Source organism: Phoca vitulina, unplaced genomic scaffold, assembly GCF_004348235.1.
Source record: "Phoca vitulina isolate PV1807 unplaced genomic scaffold, GSC_HSeal_1.0 scaffold14, whole genome shotgun sequence".
Lineage (NCBI taxonomy): Eukaryota > Metazoa > Chordata > Mammalia > Carnivora > Phocidae > Phoca > Phoca vitulina.
In genome coordinates this window covers 25,980,069-26,001,451 of record NW_022589717.1, presented here as the reverse complement: position 1 = coordinate 26,001,451, position 21,383 = coordinate 25,980,069, and the positions used below count along the sequence as shown (strand labels likewise).

The 21,383-nt window shown below is 42.3% G+C and overlaps 1 protein-coding gene across 12 annotated transcripts in view; it reads right to left on the bottom strand.

Moving 5' to 3' along the window:
- Positions 1–7,057, bottom strand: part of DCLK2 (doublecortin like kinase 2) — a 145,976-nt gene extending 138,919 nt beyond the window's left edge. For 4 of the 12 annotated variants that reach the window (XM_032412973.1, XM_032412974.1, XM_032412975.1 and 1 more), the window contains exon 1: positions 5,672–7,055. In XM_032412973.1, the coding sequence (XP_032268864.1) occupies positions 5,672–6,092 (421 nt within the window). In that variant the 5' untranslated portion in view covers positions 6,093–7,055. Of the gene's footprint in view, positions 1–5,671 lie in introns of all 12 variants that reach the window. The other 8 variants (XM_032412969.1, XM_032412971.1, XM_032412972.1 and 5 more) reach the window with 4 other exon arrangements.
- Between the last annotated feature and the right edge of the window lie 14,326 nt (positions 7,058–21,383).

Below are 21,383 nucleotides of genomic sequence, written 5' to 3'. Positions count from 1 at the left end.
AATCTTGCCATTTGCAATGACATAGATGGAGCTAGAGACTATTATGCTGAGTGAAATAAGTCAGAGACAGACAAATACCATATAATTTCACTCAGATATGGAATTTAAGAAACAAAACAGATGAACATGGGGGGACAAAAAAGAGCAGCAAACCAGAAAATGGACTTACAGAGAACAAACTGAGGGTTGCTGGAGGGGAAGTGGGTGGTGGAATGGGTTAAATGGATGATGGATATTAAGGAGGGCATTTGTTGTGATAAGGACCCAGTGTTATATGGAAGTGGTATTACACTGTATGTTAACTGGAATTTATTTATTTATTTTTTTTAAAGATTTTATTTATTTATTCATGAGAGACAGAGAGAGAGAGAGGCAGAGGGAGAAGCAGGCTCCCAAGGAGCAGAGAGCCCGATGCGGGACTCGATCCCAGGACCCTGGGATCATGACCTGAGCTGAAGGCAGACGCTCAACCATCTGAGCCGCCCAGGCGCCCATGTTAACTGGAATTTAAATAAAAACTTGAAAAAGGAAAAAAATAAGTAAAAAATAAAACATCTCAAAACTGTGCTAAGAATCCCAAATCCTTAGAGTAGTGGTTTACTGATAGAAGAAATAAAAACAGAAGTGGTGGGAGCACAGGCAGGTAGGAATGAGGCGAAGGAGACCTAGCCAGGCAGTACACAGCCAGAGCAATTCCCCTGGCCTTCCCAGCAACGAAGAAAGCAGTTTGACACACTGCCCAAGGGAATCTAGTTTTCTTTATTTTACATCACAGGACCATAAATTATCTATTCCCATAGCCTAAAACCTTATGAAATACTGATTTTTTTCTTTTGCCTACCAGAATATCATTGCATCATACTCTAACTCATAAATGCTCCCCCAAATATTCCATTTCTTCCCCAAACCCTTAATAATTTTTTATTCTTCACATGAAAACTTCTCTTCCCATTACCTCTAGAAAGAGCTTATTATGTAGCTATATTATAGCACATCTGAATTTCCCTGTTTTAGGAAATGAGATGAAGAAAACAACCAGATTTATAGGAGCAGATAGAACAGTCATTTTCTCCACAATGATGAGTTAGCACAGCATTTTTGATGTATCTAAATATAATCCAATTTTTCAAAGTATGCATTTTCTTCACAAATATATAGGAACAACCCTATTCAAACTTAATTCATATAAAACTTCCTTTGACAACCAAGGGACTTAGAGGTAACATTACTTTCTGGGCTACTTATTTGATGAATTTATTGTGTGTCCAAGATCTCTGACCTCACCATACTCCCAGTCAGACCTGATGTACCACTAATTACAAAGGTGTTATAACAGAGGTAAGGACAAATGCTCTGAGTAAGCAAAGGGAAAAGTTATCATCTTGATCTCAGGCCTTGGCTCCAACATCGGTTCCTCTGGAAAGCCTTGTTCATCATCCTGCCCCCACCTCATTACCACCTCATTCACAGCACCTGAGCTAGAACCAATTGTGTATGTTTGTGTGTGTTCATGTTCACGATCTCTCTCCCTCTAGAATGTGAGCATCTTGAGGAAAGAAACTGTACCCTGGAACAGCACCTGGAACAACAACAAATAGACTCTCGTTCAACAACTATCGGAGACCAGTATCCCCAAGGTCTGGGAAGAGACTTCATAGATGCAATATTGGAAGTGGGTCTTGAAGAACCTAGGAGTCTGCCAGAGAAGGTTTGCACACCTAAGATTCAATGTTAAACTGACACATTCTATCATCATAAATGCCTTTTTTTTTTTTAAAGATTTTATTTATTTATTTGACAGAGAGAGAGAGACAGCGAGAGAGGGAACACAAGCAGGGGGAGTGGGAGAGAGAGAGAAGCAGGCTTCCCGCGGAGCAGGGAGCCCGATGCGGGACGCGATCCCGGCACTCCAGGATCATGACCTGAGCCAAAGGCAGTCGCTTAACCAGCTGAGCCACCCAGGTGCACCGAGCACATGATTCTTGATCTCAGAGTGTGAGTTCCAGCCCCACGCTGGGTGTAGAGATTACTTAAATAAACTTAAACAAACACTTAAGGAATTCTGACTCTTGGCCCCAGACACGAGAACTTAAGAACAAATCATCTGAACATCCTCAGTTGTCTAATCAGAGATGCTCTAAGTTTGACTGGCTCATGGTTTCAGGCAGCTGAAACGGACTTTCCCAGTTCTGACTCACAGTCCTCTGAGAGAAGGTCCCCATCCAGTTTTAAAAAGAATAAAACAGTATTACAGGGATGCACAGCACCAACTCAGTGAAATTAATCCAGCAAGGGGAGGTAAACCAAAAGGCTGAAGATACCTGCTGATTTAGCAAAGTACAGGAGGAGTGCCAGCCAACACCTGCACACTGTTTTTAGTCTCCAGAGACTTTCAAGGTCAAAGGCAGAAGAAAAAATCTGGGCCATGCAAATTTCTTTTGTCATCTGAGTTCAATGGGACTGAGGCTCTGAATGAGTGTTCATGCCCAGCTGTCTTGAGTCATCACTTTCTATTCTTCACTAAAAGTATTTCAGAAAAACATTTTAGGAAAACAGTATCTCCTAAACTACAAATGTCATGGGATGGAAGTGGAAGAGGACAGAACAGAACGTAATGTTGTAAAAAGTACTATCAGAGAATCTTTATTAAAAATGAACCAAAAAAAAAAAAAAAAGAACTAAAATGGACAAGGGCACCTGGCTGGCTCAGTTGGAAGACCATGTGACTCTTGATCTCGGGGTCATGAGTTCGAGCCCCACCTTGGGTGTAGAGATTACTAAAATAATAATTATAAAATAAAAAAATAAAATAGTTTTTAAAATGAACTAAGATGAATTAGTTAATTTTGACCATATGGGCAACACCCATATGTTCTGTACCCATTTTTACTGATGCAAATAATAACTTTGCAGGTAGCTGATTAGTCCTTCTAAATGATAAATCAGAACATTTGAGCACACAATTTTAACTGAAAGTTGAAACTATTTAAATTCTCAAATGATGGATATTAAGCATCGATGGCTCTTTCTTTTCTTGAAAACTGCCTTGCAACAGGGTATTCCACTCATTTTGTTGGAACTTCCAAGACCTAGACAAAGATCCATTGTCAGAGAGAATGTCACTATGACAAAAGAAGGGCACAAATTTTCTTCTTTTGCAGTAATTTTATTAAATACTGCTTGAAACAAACAGGCAATTGGCTAGACTAGGGAAACATTTCTGTTGTGCAAATATCTGTGTTATGCCATTATCATATGGTAGTATAATTTGGACTCTACACATACAGTTCCCCATCCTCCAAAAATCAGTGAATAAATAACTGGAAGGAAATGTGTCAACTTTCAATTTACAGTTGAAACTATACGGGTTTGAGAACTAGACTCAGTGAACCATGCAACACCTGGGCAATGTCAAACTCAATGTACAATATATGCTCTCGTTAATTAATATGCCTAATGGTCATCTTGACCACCCCCCATAATGATATTCCTCTTTGGAGTACTTTAATTTCATGTAGCAAATACACTGTTAAAATTACTTGAGAGAAGGATATTAAAATTTTTGTCCCTCTTCAGATCACCCTACGCACACTATCCCAAGGGAATGTGAGTAATGAGTACTTAAGCAATAGGCATCGCCTTGATATTTCCACAGCACTGCTAATCTAGTTTGGGTCAGTCTGAAAATGTAATTCCATTTTGAAATATCTAGGCAAATGTTGCTTTTAAGTATTTAATACGATAAAGAAGGCAACAGAGCCCTTTTAACAATGTATCATTTTACTTATACTCCTCTGGCTGTTATCACCTCCTCAGGAAGCCTTTAAAACCAAAACACACAAGTGACCAAGAGAATGTGTGAAGTCGAGAATACACAAAAACAGACTGAAGAGACAACTTAATTTTGGCTGGGTCCTCATCTAGCCAAGACAGGGAAAACCTCTGGTAACAATAACTAAATAGAGAAACTCAACCACTTTCAGGACTCTTCAGTATGGCTATACAGATTTACTAGAGGTGAATTGAAGATGAAAGGGCATATACTGCAGATACTGTGTAACAAGGCATGTTGCTCATTTCCTCATGTGTAAAATGGGCATAAAGCCTTCAAACCATAATATAAGAATATGATAAGATAATATAAGAAAAATAGTTGACTTGGGGCACCTGGGTGGCTCAATTGGTTGAGCATCCAACTCTTGGTTTCGGCTTGAGTCATGGTCTCAGGACTGTGGGATCAAGCCCTGTGCTGGGCTCCTGCCTTGGCAAAGAGTCTGCTTGAGGATTTCTCTCCCTCTGCCTCTTCCCAACTCCTGCTCTTTCTCTCCACCTCCCTCTCTCAAAAAAACAAATAAATCAAGAAAGAAAGAAAGAAAGAAAGAAGGAAAGAAGGAAAGAAGGAAAGAAAGAAAGAAAGAAAGAAAGAAAAGAAAGAAAAGAAAGAAAGAAAGAAAGAAAGAAAGAAAGAAAGAAAGAAAGAAAAGAAAGAAAGAAAGAAAGAAAGAAAGAAAGAAAGGAAAGAAAGAGAAAGATAGTTGGCTCAAAGTTCAGTTTCCTTTCCCTGCCACACCAATATTGCTATGACTACATGGAATGAGCCATTTGCATTAAGAAAGAGGCATGAGAGCAAGCTGTCTTTAAACATGCAGTCAGCATATACTTGGGTTCTGTCTCATCTTTATAGGTGCTGTTTATATCTGGAAATGAGTTCTTAACTACCAGTAATGTCTTTTCACCCTGAAAGGAAAGAAGAATAAATACAGTATGGCAGGAATTCAAGGATGACACAACATACAGTCAAGCAGTCCCTTTGAGTGAAGCATAGTTGACACTCTAGGATTACTAATTTATAACAGGCCCCAACTACTCTTTCCAACAGCCTCTATCATCCTAACTAGCTACTTTCAGTAGGGGAGGAGGCAGGAGAGACTGACCTTGATTCACCTCATTACCGACCAAATGTGGAAAACCCTTTAGCACAGTGATTCTCAATTTTGGCTGCACTTGGCTCCACATCAAATCACCTGGGGAGCTTTTAAAGCTCTCACTGCCCAGATCAGACCCCAAACATCTGAATATCTGCGGTAGGGTGCAGGTACTGGTAATTTTTTGAAGTTCCCAGTGATCCAAGGTGCAGCCAAGGTTGAGAACCACTGTCTAGGATCACGCCTCCTGACCTCATCTAAATTCTGCTGAAAGCCAACCTAGAGCATTTCACAACCACAACTTCTGAGTAGAGCAGGTACAACAGGGTCCTGAATGCTGGAACATCACTGATGCCTGCACCGAGGTCCACACAGAGGGCTGAACGAAAGCTTATTAGCAGGAGGGTTACCCAGATCCTCACCTGACAGCCACCTTTTCCAACAGTTTGCACTAAAAACAAACAAAACCCCCAAGAAACCAATCTTAAGAGATGTCACCAAAGCCCGCTAGGATTTTTTTTTCTTTTTTAAAGTCAAATCTCTTGGGAAAGAGAGTATATGGGGGAGCGCACCCCCTACACACACACAGAGAGCCTATAGACAGAACCATACAATTCCCATGGCCGCCCAGAAAACACCCCGTAAACTCCCCTCAGCTCAGCGCAAGCGGGCGCGCGCCAGCCTGTGGCCACTGCACCTGCTGTCGCGCTGGGCCGCACCTGCCGCGCCCGGCCCTCTCCTCCTACCTTCCAGCAGCTCGTCCAAGCTGGTGACCTTCCGACTGCCGTCGATGGTATAGATGGTGCGGACACCCTGGGGCAGATTCACGTTGTCCGACAAGGAGCGGGTGAGCTCCATGAGCAGCGCATCGAAAGACCGGAAGCGGTCGCTGGAGATGGCAAACACCAGGCCCTTGAAGTAGCGGTCCCCATTCCGGTAGAAGCGCGCCTTCTTGGCCTTCTTCTCTGAGCTCAGAGCCTGCAGGGTCCGCGTGCGGTAGAAGCTGCAGTGGGCACTGTGCGCCGGGCTGGGGATGAGCCCGTTCCCCTTGGGGCCCGAGCTGCTGCTGCCTCCCGAGGAGCTGGGCGCCCCTCTCCGCGACCCCGGTCGCGGCCTTTTGTCCCGTTCCTCAAAGTGCTCCAGCTCAATACTCCTGGTGCTGGCCATCACGGCTGCTCCGAAGGCTCCCCCACAAAAAACGTCCCAGCCAAAGCCTCCGGGTAGCCTAGTGTCAATGCGAGAATCAGTTCAGGGACGTCTGACCGTGGGGCGGGGGGGGGGGGGGGGGGGGAAGGGAAGGCTCAGGGCGCCGGGACACCTGGCTCTGGCATCCCGCCCTCTCCTCACAGGTGGGGCCGCTGAGCCGCCGAGGAGCCGAATGGCCCGCGCCCCCCCTAAAAGTGGCCGCAGCGTCGAGCTGCCCAGCTCATTGTCCAGCGCGGCTCGCTCTGTCCAGCCCGCAGGGAGCCCCGAGCCCCCCGCCCCCCGCGCGCCTTCTCCACCCAGCCACGCCTCACAACTCCCGCCTGGGAGCTGGCCAGGAGACGCAAAGTTGGGCCGCCCGAGGTTCGCCCCGGGCCGGCAGGCGCACACAAAGCTCGGGCGCTGGCCGCGGCTCGCGTCCGCCGGCGGCTCCCGGGAGGCTGAGGGGAAGGAAGGAAGAGGAGGGGGAGGAGCTGGGAGCGTGGGAGAGGCGCCGCGGGCCCGCAGGGGCGTCGCGCCCGGCCCCGGCCCGCCCACGAGCCCTGCGGGAGGCCCGGGATGCGGCGCCTCCGCCTGGCTCGCCCGCAGGCCCTGTCCTAGTGGCGGCGCGCGCGGACTCGGGCTGAGAGGGCAGTGCGGGGGCCCCTTCCTCCCACAGAGCCCGGCCCTAGCGGGAAATAATGCAGCCCGCCTCCCTGGCTGCCGACCGGCCCAGCCCACCCGCGAGCATCCGCGCCCGACTCCCCGGCCGGCCCGGCTCGCTGGCGGGGCTGGAGTTTGGGGGGGGGGGGGTTCCTGCCGCCCAAGGGCTGCCAAAGCCCGGGAGGGAGGGGGTGCGCGAGGAGAAGGGGGCCGCACGGGTCAGCGCGGAGGCTCTGCGGCGGGAGAGGACCGACTCCTCCTGGGTCCTAGGCAGCCCCGTCCGCCTGACAGCTACAAACCCGCGCCGCGCGCTAATGGGCGCAGCCGCGGCACGCGCTCCTCCGCCTGGGAAACGTAAACGCGCAGGCCAAAAAAACTACAAAGGAAGGAGATTCAAGGGCAGAGATCACATCCCTAACTAGCCTCCAAAGGAGGAACCGAGGCTAAACTAGGACAGAAATTCGAAAGATGACATTGGATTTGGGCACAAAATTTATAAAAGAAAATTTGAAGCTTTATTTTAAAATCCTCTGATAAAACAGTTTCCATTGCAGATTTGCTAACATAGGATGCTGAGTAACTTTGAAGGAATAAATGATCAGAAGTTACTGGGTTTTGAGGGATTTATTTAATCAACAAATATTTATTAAGAGCAAGCCATGTGTCAGGCGTTGTTTTCCACCACTGGGGATGCATTAGTAAAGGAAACGAATACCTCCCCTCCCCCACTCACAGTCAAGTGGTATTTAATGTTGTCAATTGAGCTTCTTAAGTAATAGGTCTAACATTTGTAAGCACCCATCATACTGGAAATCTTAATTTACTGTCAACAGTAAAAACATATTTTCTAAAGGCTTATGAGAAACATTAGTTATTTCCATTTTGCTATCAGGGAAAGATGAGGCCAAAAGATGTTTGGTCCTAATCTAACAGGTGGGTAAGCTACCCTGAAACCTTATTTATTCGGCACCTGTTTGAGTGGCCCTAGACAACAAATCCAAATCGACCTGGAAGGTTGGAAGGCATGGATACTTTTCTTGGAATGAACTGCGTCCTGGAAGAACATGAGTACGAAAAGGCAGGAGTATATGCAGTGGTTCTTCAGCAGCTGTGAAGTTGCCCTGGCATGGCAATGATCCAGAAGAATCCTGTTCAGTGCACCATTGTAGTCCAGGACAGTCTCAGGGACACACCTGGACATAGCAGACTTCTAGAACCAGGCCTGGAGCAGGCCAGGAAGTCAGCTGATCTGAGGTTACATTGTAGTTTTCAAGGGGAAAAATTCTAAAATATTATTAGGTCCATGACCACGATAGACCTCAACCCAGACCAATTAAATCAGAATTTCTGGAGATAGCCTTCTCCAACGGTATTTCTTTCTTCCTTCAGTTCTTTTTTTTTTTTTTTTTAAGATTTATTTATTTCAGAGAGAGCGAGCTTGCGAGCAGGGGGAGGGGCAGAGGGAGAGGGAGAGAGAATCCCAAGCAGACTCCCTGCTGAGCATGAGCCAAAACCAACAGTGGGGCACCCAGCCGACTGAGCCACCCAGGAACCCCAACCAACAGTATTTTTTGAAAGTGCTCTTAATGTATATAGCCAGGGCTTCCAACTACAGGCTATAACATTAAGAATCAAAAGACCAGTGTTTCTTCTCAAACTCTGATGTACTTATACATAGTAGGGGAATCTCATAAAATGTGGCTTCTGATTCAGTAGGTCTGCGGTAGGATTTGAAATGCTACATTTCTTAAAGAGTTTTTTTCTAACAAGCTTCCAGGCAATGCCATCACTGCTGGTCTCTGTACAGTACTTTGAGAAAAGAAGAACTAAATGGCAAATTCCTTGAGATAAGGCCTCATTAAATACAACTAATTGCAGAGCCTATCAACTTTGTAAATGGCTTAACATGGGCGTGTTCATCTGTTTTGCTATTACTATACCTTGGGGAAAAAAACGCTTTCTAATTCATTGCTGTAGTAACAAATTATCCCAAATCTAGTGGTTTACAGCAATAAATATGCATTATCTCAACAGTTTCTGTGAGTCAGAAATCTAGAAGCAGCTTCCCTTGAGTTTTCATTAGATTGCAATCAGGACGTCGACTGGGGCTGCAGTCATCCAAAAGTCTGACTGGTACCTGGAGACCCACTTCCAACATGGCTCACTCATGTTGTTGGCAGGAGCTCTTAGTTCCTCACCATGAACACCTCTCTGTAGGGTCACTTGAGTGTTGTAACAACATGTCAGCTGGCTTCCCCTAGAGTAAGCATTCATGAAAGAACAAGGTGGAAGCCATTACATCATACCCACACTATCCTGTAAGGTATACAGCTCAGCCCCGTTCAATGGGGGACACAAGGGTATGACTACCAGGTGTCAGGGATCATTGGGGTCATCTTGCAGGCTGGTCGTGCAGGCTTCAATCACTCAAGCTTTAGGACACTGACATATACACATTTTCTCAAAGATTTCTGATAAAAGATTTGGCCCTTTTAAAAAGTGAAGACAATGATGTAATATGCCAGTATTTTCACATTATTCCCTAACATTATATCCCTAAATTAAACAAAGATTACTGTTTCTCAACAAGGGTGAGGGCAGAAGAGAATTTCCAAAGCTGTTACTTAGTTAAAATTATTTTGCTCCTGCTCTTGCATTAATTTGTTTAAGGGATTTTATTCCAAACCCTCATATAAGAATTAAGATGTGATCACTTTTCATAAGATATTTACATAATGTATATGGTATATATCAAGATCCAGTTCAAAAAAAAAAAAAAAAGATCCAGTTTGCCAAAATTTGAGTATTTATGGTGGTGGGAAAAAATTAGTTTTGGCATTAAAATCCTAAGGCAAGCAAAATTGGGGGTTCTAGATAGACATCACTTAATTTGGGTTACTTCGTAGTAGAACCAAAGCAAATTCTCTCCTTTTAAGCCATTGCAGAATTTGCAGAATAGGATATTTCAACTGGTATTTCCCTTGCTGCGATAACGCCTTTTTTCTAACCAAGAAACACTATCTGATTTGCTATTCATTCGTCATTACAGAGATGGTCTAATTCTCCTTGTGGTTGTGAGGTCTAACAATTCTGTCCGCCAGGTCCTGATTTAAAAGGGCTTCATTAGGAGGGGCTGGCCCTGCCTCTTCACCACCTGGAAGCCGGCCTTGACCTTTTTTCTCTGTTGGTGGTAGATTCTCCATATCCTTTCCTCACCCCCCTTAATCTAACACTTGTCTGAATAAAAACTTTTGTGCAGAGTACTTTAAAAATGGCTTCATTTCTATGCTACAGAGAACCTAAGAATTTCAATCCAACACTTCTCCATTTTTTGTATGATTACAAAGGAACCCTTTTTGCTCTTGATATATAATAATTTTAAATCGCGAAGTATTGAGTGAACCTGAACATTTTCTTGATGATATCCAGGAGGGGGTCTTTTAAAAACCATTTGGGGCAGAAAAACTCAACTACACATGAAGGGAAGCTAATTTTGTTCTCTACACTTCTTCTTAGATCACAATTGCAGAATTTTGGAGCTGCCTTTTAGCCATATAATTCCCTCTCCCCCACCCCCACCCCCCTACCCCCACCTGGACTAAGAAATACAATGGAAATTTTTATTTAGCATTATTTGTTTAAACGAGATTTCATTACATACTTTTTTTTTTTTTTTTTAAGATTTTACTTACTTATTTGACACAGAGAGACAGCGAGAGAGGGAACACAAGCACGGGAAGTGGGAGAGGGAGAAGCAGGTTTCCCGCTGTGCAGGGATCCCGATGGCGGGCGGGGTGGGGGAAATGCAGGGCTCCATCCCAGGGTCGTGGGATCATGACCTGAGCCAAAAGCAGCCGCTTAACTACTGAGCCCCTCATTACGTACTACTTTGTGGAGCTTTACATAAGAAAACTTGCCTTGAACATCTGCTGATTTTGCTTCGGGCTACTTTACTTTTCCAATGCATTGGCTAGTCTTCACTTCTGGCCAGAAACTTCTGCTCTTAGAGGCAGTTTTCCAGCTCCGTTATTTATTACGGTGAAGATGCTTACGAACCTTTTAGACTGCACTGTGCCGAGACTTTTCTGCTGTCTCATGTTTTCATTCCTGTTCACTAGTGCCAAACATTTCTCCCAGAAGCAAAAATGATGAAACAACTATTTTCAGCAAAAGGGCCTGGTGACTATGGACTTGAGTTTTTGAAACTGAGCAATATTTTTTATTTCATAATCTTTAGTGCCTATAAATTCTGGTGATTTTTGTCCAGCTTTAACGGGAAAGGGCATAAAGCAAAGTGGGTCAGAAAGAGACTTTCTCCTCTTACTCCATACCCTGAACCTGGCCTGGAAAAAAGATTCAGACGAACTGTTCCCTTATTTGTTGTTTCACCTTGGCAGCTTTGCTGCCCTTTGCAGTCATGATTCTTACAGCACTTTACAAATATATGAATAACTTCTTTGCAAATATGTATGTGAGGGAATGATTAAAACTACCTTTTCAGGTTCAGAAAATTCAAACTCAGCTTATTGGTTAAATCTTTCAAAAATTCCAAGTTTAATTTTTTTTTTTAAGATTATTTGAGAGAGAGACAGCAAGTGCAAGCATGTGTGGGCCCGTGGGGCGTGGGGGGAGAGGCAGAGGGAGAGGGAGAGAGAATCTCAAGCAGACCCCGCTGAGCGTGGAGCCCAAAGTGGGGCTCAATCTCAGGGCAGGTTCCTGAGATTGAGTAAGAGACAGGTGGGGCTAGGTTGGGATAGATAGATAGGCGGCTATGTGATCAGAGATGCAAAAAATGCTGAAGTGTAAGGAAACCAGAGATAAGCTAACAAACCCGGAGCACCCTGCCCTAGGTTATAGGGTGGGTGTCTTTTTTATGATAATCATCTGTGACCAACAAAGAATAACCAAACCCTAAAAAGAAGTGAGCCATTAAAGATGTTATTACCTGTCCTTACTCAAGCCAAGGTATCACAAGAATGATAAGGCCACAAGCTCCCTGGTCAGCTCTAAATAAGACTGTCAGTGGAGGCACTTTGGGCAACCCTGTCGGGACCCCTTTCACTCTTGAGAGCTTTTTCTGTATCTTTACTTAATAAACTTCTATCTCTTTACTCACCCTCCTTTGTCCGCGAGATTCATTCTTTGACTCCCTGAGACAAGATCCTCACTCTCCTGGGACACCTGGGTGGCTCAGTCGATTAAGCATCTGCTTTCAGCTCGGGCCCTGATCCCAGGCTCCTGGGATCGAGTCCCGCATTGGGTTCCCTGCTCAGTGGGGAACCTGCTTCTCCCTCTGCCGCTCTCCCTGCTTGTGCTTGCTCTCTCTCACTGAAAAATAAAATCTACAAAAAAACAAAAAAAAACACCTCACTCTCCTGCTTCAAGATCACAACCTGAGCTGAAACCAAGAGTCTGACCCTTAACCAAGTGTACCATCCAGGCATCCCCCCAACCTTGAATTTTTTATGGAATATCAAGTGAATTGAAGAAAAATTCAAATATGCATGCTTTAAACATATATAGCACACAAATCCTTTTTTTTTTTCCTATGAGAAACTGTGGTTGAATAGTTCTCCCTATTGGTACATTTCACTTCCACAAAGTGTCTAGGACAAAGACTCTCACTTTTTTATGTAAATTCCATCCATTCAAAATTATACTCAGTTATTTTGTCATTCACTAGTTCAGCTGCAATAATTACTAAGATGAAAATAACAAAAACATTTAAATTATATAGCAACATTCTTCTTAGAAATTTGAACTTTTTTTCTCCTAAAACTTCCTAAGAAGCAAATCTAGGCAGGTAGTAGTGTTCCTAAAGAGTCCCTACTTTCCAGATAAGGGAGTCGAGGCACAGACAGTGATTTTCAACAATTATTTAATAATATCAAAAGTGAAAGACCATGGAAAAGTACCACAGTACTCTCATTTTGTTTCTATAGAGTCAAATTTCCCAAACCCAATATAAAATTTACTGTTTGAATCTAGGCTTTTTGCTCCATTTAAAATCCAAAAAGAATTATCTTAAAATGGATCATGATTTTAGTGGCTTCCTCTTCTCAGTAGCACATTCCATGTTTATACAAATACTGAATGTGACAAACTGTGTCCGTGTCATTCTGTATGTGAGATTAAAATAATGATGTTCCTGAGTACTTAAAGGGTAATAAAGCTTTGTGATGATTAATCAGTAGTTATGACCTAGTTAAAGAAGCAGATTATAGATGAGGAAATGAGAAAGATTAAGCAGCAGAGATAGAAATTGACTCCAGGGTATGCTAACTCTAGAAAATGTTCATCTCAAGCTTTCAAAATTCATTAATCATAAAGAAGTCTGTCCCTTTAGGAAGTTATAATTAAAAATTAATGATTTTTATACCTACAGTAGGTTTATAATGCAAAGTAGCTGGTTATTTTAGGACAAATGTTCTGTGTCCCATATTTGAAATATTCAAATGTGAAAACAACATATTTATTTTATATATGTTAATAATGATACTATGCATATTTGGTCAGTCCCTTTTAATAAATCTATACTCATTTGGCTATGTATTTAGGATCAAAGATACAGCTTTTCCTTGGTACTTTCCAGAGTCCTATTTGAAATAACTGATATTGACCATGATTTATTGTTTATATATAAGATCAGATAAGGGACGCCTGGGTGGCTCAGTCAGTTAAGCGTCTGCCTTTGGCTCAGGTCATGATCTCAGGGTCCTGGGATCGAGTTCCACATCTGGCTCCCTGCTCAGTACAGAGTCGGCTTCTCCCTCTCCCTCCCCCCCCATGCTCTCTCTCGCTCGCTCGCTCTCTATCTCAAATAAATAAATAAAATCTTTTTTAAAAAATCAGATAGATATGTGTGTGTGATAAGATTACATATCTTAATGTAACTGATATGTTCATTTTTAATAGTTTGCTAGTACTATAAAATTAATTTATTTTAGTACTGAAATTAATCACAGTTACTATTATGATCAGTACAATAATCATAATATTTTTCTTCCTATAATTCCTCCCTCTTCCTGAGGTCTTACCTGGTTCAAAGTTTAGTTCAATGTCTTCATGAAGAGAAATCTGACCAATTACTCAGCCCTCCAGGGGCCTCTGTCCCAGTTGCCATTGCTGTGTCAGCACCCCACACTGTCTCCTACCTTCTCACGACCCACTCATGGGCTGCAACTCTGGGCCCACCAACAGTTTCTGAAAACATAGAGAAGAACAAATAAAGAAAAATTTATTCTCCTGAAACAAAGTCTTGTTGCTAACTTGGAAGAAAAATTTGTTCCAAGGTGACATATTCTTTTCACTAAGACATAGAATGATTGACTAAATCTGGGTATATAATTACAAATATGTAGAAAATGGGGTTTGTTGAAGTAATTACAAATAATTTTCCTTTAAATTCTTGTTAAGAAGGACTATCTTAATCTCTTCAGCCTGCTCAGATTCCTTTAATAGACTTGGCAAGGCCTGAATATGAAAATGATAGGCCTTGTAACATGATGGAAATTCTGCAAACCACTGTAAATTGCTCAATTGTTTCCCTGAATGATTTTGAAGTTACCTACCTCATATCATGCAGTTTACCAGTTTGTCACATAATTTGGTGGGAAATTTTTTTTTTTTTAGAGAGAGAGGGTGCGAGTGTGTGAGCCGGGGATAGGGGGCAAGGTACAGTTGGGAGGGCAGAGGGAGAGGGAGAGAGAGAATCTTTTTTTTTTAATTTTATTTTATTATGTTAATCACCATACATTACATCATTAGTTTTTGATGTAGTGTTCCATGATTCATTGTTTGCGTATAACACCCAGTGCTCCATTCAATACGTGCCCTCTTTAATACCCATCACCAGGCTGGCCCACCGCCCTCCCCCCTCCCTCTATAACCCTCAGTTTGTTTCTCAGAGTACATAGTCTCTCATGGTTCGTTTGGGAGAGAGAGACTCTTAAGCAGGCTCCATGCCCAGTTTGAAACCCAACATGGGACTTGATCTCACAACCCTGAGATCATGACCTGAGCCAAAATCAAGAGTCGGACGCTCAACAGACTGACCCACCCAGGCGCCCCGGTTTGGTGGGCTATTCTTAAAGTAACTTAGAATGTTTTAGAAAAGCCAGCAGGAAAATGAAATATGGTACCCTCATGTGTCTCTACACACAACTGCTTTGTTCTTTTTCACCGAGGTACAATTGACATATAACATTACAGTACACAATTGCTTTATATTTGAATTAATTTTAATTTAAACAATGTGTAAGCTTTTGATTTTGGACTTGTTGTTTGAATGGGTGGATAACATTAATCACCTTCTTTTTTTTTTACTGGTTTGGTCAAAGACTTTCCCTGGAGCAAAAGTTTTACCCCAATGTTGGTTTTATAAAAGGTGGTATAAACTAGTTTGCTGGGGGTGCCTGGCTCAGTTAGTGGAACATGTGATTCTTGATCTCAGGATCATGAATTGGAGCCCCACATTGGGTGTAGAGGTTACTTGGAAATAAAATCTTTTTTTTAAAAAAAGACAAAAATAAATTTAAAGGCCTCCACCAAGAGACTGTAGACAATCCCTAGATTCCTTTCAGTCTATGCACCATTGTCAAGATTTTCAAACAGAGATGATAAATTTATCCAAATTTAATATCAGAAAAATCTATTACGAAAATTGAAGAAAGTCTTAAAGAGTTACTAATAAGGTTGCTGCTGATATATATATTTTTTAAAACACCGCTTTATTTGGAGCAAATGAGTGATTTTTATTTTTTTAATTTTACTTATTTATTTATTTTAAGGATTTTATTTATTTGTCAGAGAGAGAGAGAGAGCACAAGCAGGGGGAGCTGTAGGCAGAGGGAGAAGCAGGCTCCCTGCTCAGCAGGGAGCCCAATGTGGGCCTTGATCCCAGGACCCTGGGATAGTCACCTGAGCGGAAGGCACACGCTTAACCAACTGAACCACCCAGGTGTCCCACAAATGAATGGTTTTTTAAAAACCTCCGAATTAGATCACAGACCAAATGGTATCAGCCAGCTCTGAAATTATTTTTTCGTATTTTAGTTATAATTCATTGTCTCTGGTAGATCCAAAACAATCTCTAAGTTTTCTGTCATTAAAAAAAATTTTTTAACAACCTCAACTGACAGAAAAGTTACAAATTCAGCACAAAGCATTTTTTTTTCTGAATCATTTGAAAATAAGTTGCCAACATAATGTCTTATCATGCCTAAATATTTATTGTATATTTTTATAAATAAAAGCATTTTTCCTACACAGCATGACAAAAGTATCAAAGTCAGAAAATTGACATTGATAAATTGCTACTTCTAATTTTCAGAACCTATTCACATTTTGCCAGATCTCCTGATAATGTCCTTTTAAGTAAAAGGATCCAGTTCAGAACCATACCATGTGCTTTGATGTTGTGTCTCTTTAGGCTCCTTTGGCCTATGGCATTTCCTCAGTCTTTCCTAGACTTTCGTGACCTTCATATTTTGAAGATTACAGGCTAGTTATTTTATACGGTCCCCCAATTTGGGGTGTTTCTGATTTTTCCTCAAGACTAGATTTATTTCATTTATTTATTTATTTATTATTTTTAAAAAAGATTTTATTTACTTATTTTACACAGAAAGAGACCGAGCACAAGCAAGGGGGAGCAGCAGGGCAGAGGGAGAGGGAAAAGCAGGGAGCCTGACGTGGGGCTGGATCCCAGGACCCTGAGATCATGACCTGAGCCGAAGGCAGATGCTTAACTGACTGAGCCACCCAGGTGCCCCAGGACTAGATTTAAATTATGCATTTTTGGCAGGCACATCAGAGAAGTGGTGCTGTGCTTTTCCTATTGTATCATATCAGATGGGGCTCAATTTCAATTTGTCTCCTCATCCATGATCATCCTTTGATTGCCTGATTTAAGTGGTACCTGCCAGTCTTCTTCACTGGAAATTTACTCTTCTTCCCTTTGTAATTAATAAGTATTTTGTAGGAAGGCACTTTGAAACTTACATAAATATCTTATTGTTCCTTGAACTTTCAATTTATTCATTTATTTTGTCAATTTGGAGTCATAGTGTCCTATTTCATTCAATTACTATCATTATTTATTTTAATGCTCAAATGATCCCCAATTTGGCCAATGCATTCAGCTGATTTCTGTGTCCTTTTATTGTCCCATCATTTTTTTTTTAATTTTTTAAAGATTTTTTAAAAAATGTATTTGACAGAGAGAGAGAGCACATAAGCAGGGGGAGCAGGAGAGGGAGAAGCAGGTTCCCCGCTAAGCAGGGAGCCTTACCCAGGGCTCGATCCCAGGACTCTGGGATCACGACCTGAGCCAAAGGCAGACGCTTAACCAACTGAGCCACCCAGGTGCCCCTGTCCCCATCATTTTTGAGCACTTCCTTTCAGTTATATGTTCTGGACTCATGTGATACTTGCTCTGCCCTAGTCCTGGAATCAGTCATTTTTCTTCCTTTTAGTGGAGAATGATATTTAGGGGATAAGATTTGGGTAATGGGCGTTTTCATTGCTATGGGTTTTAGCTAGCTGCTCCTGGGCCCCTTAGTGGACAGATCTAGGGAATAAATGTATGTACATATACATATATGTCCCTCAATGACCATGAGTTCACACCGCAGCCCTCTCCCCCACACAGATGTCCTCCTCACCCCACTCAGATACTAGTGCCCTTGGTTGGGCCACCTCCCGCATGTGTGTTCTCCTCTTCCTCCTTGGACTTGGATATCCCACAATGGCCAGCCTTCCTACACAGATGCTCCTCACCCTGCTTAGGCTCTGACACTCCCCACAGGCCAGTCCTCCTATGTGTGGCCCTCCTCACTCCACTCAAGCTCCAACATACAGTGCCTGGGCTACCACTGCTGCATCCTTCCCCGAGGGTCTTCCTCACACTTCCTGGGGTCCGACACCCTGCTTAGGTCCATCACAGCTACCCCTATGGCCCCACCTAATGGCTCTAGTTCTGATTTGTTTGGTAAGGGAAAAAGGAAGAGGAAGAGCTCAGGTTTTTTTTCCTCAAATTTATTTTCTTTCTATGTGTCTTTTAGAATGTAACCAACAGACCTCCAATGAACCATTGTCCTTAGTCACCCAGCATCACTTCCCCTTGCTTTTGGGGGCATGCCCTGATTTTTACTCTGGTGAAATACCCTCTTCCACTCTCAGTACATGCGTTTTAGGCAAGACTGACTTCACCCCTAGCTTCAGCAATGAGCATGTGACTCAATCCTGGCCAGTTGACCACATGTTCTTAGCCGTAGTGGATAGCATTACATTTTACTCTGTTGCTTAAACCAACCAACCAACCAAACAAACAAAAATCATGTATTCATCCATGACTTCGTTTTCTCTCTCATACCTCACCTCCAATTAATAATTGTCTTCTTTCAAAACATACACCATATACACATAACCATTTCTGCCACGTACAGAGGTACCCTATCCCAAACCATTTTCATCTCTCACCTGAGTCTGAGCCTCCAGTCTGTTCCACTATAGAGTAATCTTCATACAGTAGCCAAAGTGAGTCTTAAAACTTTAAGAAAGATGATGTCACTTTTCTGCTCAACAGGCATCATTGGCTTCCTCTTACACTCAGAACAATATCTGATCTCCTTGCACTATTGCCAACCAAGGCTTGCATCCGGACCTATGTCACTTGAGAACTGATAAAACTACGGATGCCTGGGCCCACCCCAAGAGATTCTGACTTAATTGACGTGGTGTGGGGCCTGGATACTGGTTTCTTCTAAAAAGCTCCTCGGTGATTCTAACATGCAGCCAGAGCTGAGAACCACTGCCTACAGGATCTGGCCCTGGCTACCTGTCAGACCTCATACGTATCACTGTTACTACTGCTCACTCCAGCCGTCTGGGCCTCTCTGCTGTTCCTTGAGCACGCCAGGCATGATCCCACCTCAGGGGTTTTGCATCGCTGGACGCAGTGACTTCTGACACTAGCTGCCTGGAGTTTAGCAAAACTTCACAGGTTAAGGGCATGGCCCTCCATAAGGCTGCCCTCACTTCAACAGCGGTCAGCTCAGGAGTTCCCAGGATGCCTACACTGCTGACCAACTGGCTACAAATTCAGTGGTCACACTACTCCTTCCGGTTTGAAGAAAAATCACAGAACTCAGGCAAGCAATTATGATTACAGTTTATTATAGCAACAAACAAACAAACAAATCGAGTCCAACCAAAAGAAAAGAGGGCAGGGTCTGGGAGGTCTCAAATGCAAAACTTCTGTGTCCTCTCCCTGCGTAGTCCAGATGCATTAACTGCTCAGCACACCACGAGTAACGATACCCACAGAATGTTGCTAACTAGGGATGTTCACTCAAGCTTCCTTGTCTTGGATTTTTACTGAGATTTTATTATGTAGATATGATTGATTGACTCATTAGCCATATGATTAAACTCAATCTCCAGACTCCCTCCCCTCTGTGGTGATCAAGCTGATATCACATGGCTGAAATTCATAATCTTCTAATCACACGGTTGGTCTTTTTGGCATGGCCAGCTCCCATCCTGAGTCATTTCCTTAGCATAAACTATTGAGGGGCCCAGCAGGAGTCACCTCGTTAGCAGAAACTATCGGGATCCACTGTGAATAGCAAAAATACTCCTATTACTCAGGAAATTCCAAGGATTTAGAGGTTACCTCGTAGGAGCCAGGGACAAGGGCTAGCCAAGTTCTTTCTCATACAACACTGGGTAAAGACATACGTGGCCCAATCTACCCTGGACGTTTTGGTTACATGATCTAATAAAATTCTTATTTGTTCAAGCCAGATTGAGTTGCATTTTCTGTCACTATTAAGGGTCCTTAGTGACACACAAATCAATTGGTTTTCCTGACTCCTATGTCTTCCCACTAGCTTATATCGTAAGTAATTGTCTGTTGGATCAATCTTCCTAAACAACGATCCTGATCTTGTCATTCCATTGTTTAAAATCCTCCATCAATAAGTTACTTGAAGTGCCTTTTCTCTATCTACTAGTCCAAAAAATTCAGTCTGACATTCAAGGTCTACATCATCTGGCTCTAATTTTCTTGATCTCTCACAACTAATCTTTAGATATACACTGTATTTTTTTTCAAGTAACATCTATTTTTTAAAAAGTTTTTATTTAAATTCCAGTTAGTTAACATATAGTGTAATATTCATTTCAGGCGTACAGTACAGTGATTCAACACTTCCATTCAACATCTGGTGCTCATCACAAGTACCCTCCTTAATCCTCATCACCTGTTTCACCCATTCCCCTCCCCAACCCCACCTCCCCTCTGGTAACCATCAGTGCGTTCCCTGTAGTTAAGAGCCTGTTTCTTGGTAGATATACACTTTAACCGAAATGGACTACTTGCTTTTTCTGGAACGCTTTTTGCATTTTCCCATTCTGTGTCTTTGTTAGATCATCCTGTTTGTTTGGAAGGTGCAGCCTCTTCTTTCTACTTGTCAAATGGTACTTATGAACCTCTTCCATGAATAGTTCTCTAATAATCCCAGCTGGAAGTAATTTCTCACTATAAATTCTTCAGCAGTGAGTACTGTCTTTGTGCTTCTCTAATAACACCTGTCACATCTTGTTTATTATTAATATTCGTCCTTTACTGATATATGAACACTTACATAATATTAATTAAAACAATATTTAATTAGTTCTTACAAGGCTCTAAGAATATAAATATGAATAATTAGTTTGTGTCCCAAAGCAACTAATTATCTAGTAAAAGAGGAAAATATACTTTTATCAATTGGCTTTATTCACCAGCCATTATCTCTCCCAATATTTTATCTCCCATATCCTGCCTATTCTCTCCTGGAATTCTTGTTAGATGGAAGTTGGACCTTTAAATTTATTCTCCTTGCCCTTTCACATTTTCTATTTCTTTATTTTTGTCCTACATTCAGGAAAATTTGTTCAAATCTATTTTCAAGTTTACCAATTCCTCCTTCAGCTGGTTCTAATCTGCTGTTTAACTCATTTATCCAGTAGTAAATCTAAATGACTATTCATTTCTAAAAATTCTAATTCATCCTTTTAAAGTGTGGGGTTTTTTTTTTTCACAGTGAATTGCCATTTCTTTATTTTTTCAGAGCCTTTTAGATTTTCAAATTTTAAAACATATACGGTCTCTTTTAGATTGTTTCCTTATATATCGAATATTGAGATGGAAAAATATTATGTCTGATTCTCATGCACTCTTTGTGAATTTTTATTATGAGCTTCCCTTCCGTGAGGCTCATTTTTGTCTGTGGTTATCCCATGCTGCATGGATAGCAGAAGTTAATATTAACATCCTCCAGGTTCCTCAGAGGCAACCTGGGCCCAAGACCACGATAATTTCTAGGCTTGAGGTTTCCTGCAGGACTAGGTAAAGTAAATTTAGACTACACACCAACTAAAGCAATAGGTTTGGAATTTTTATTTCTCTGAGAAGACTCAATTTTTTTCCCTGCACAGTTTTGTCTTTTCTTGATCTTGTTGGCTGAAGTTTTGGGTCCTGTTTGGCTGGGACTGTAGCTTTGGATAGTCCTGGCCTTAGATAGGGATCTCTGTTCCTATTTTCCCTCAGGTGTGCATAAGAGGGCT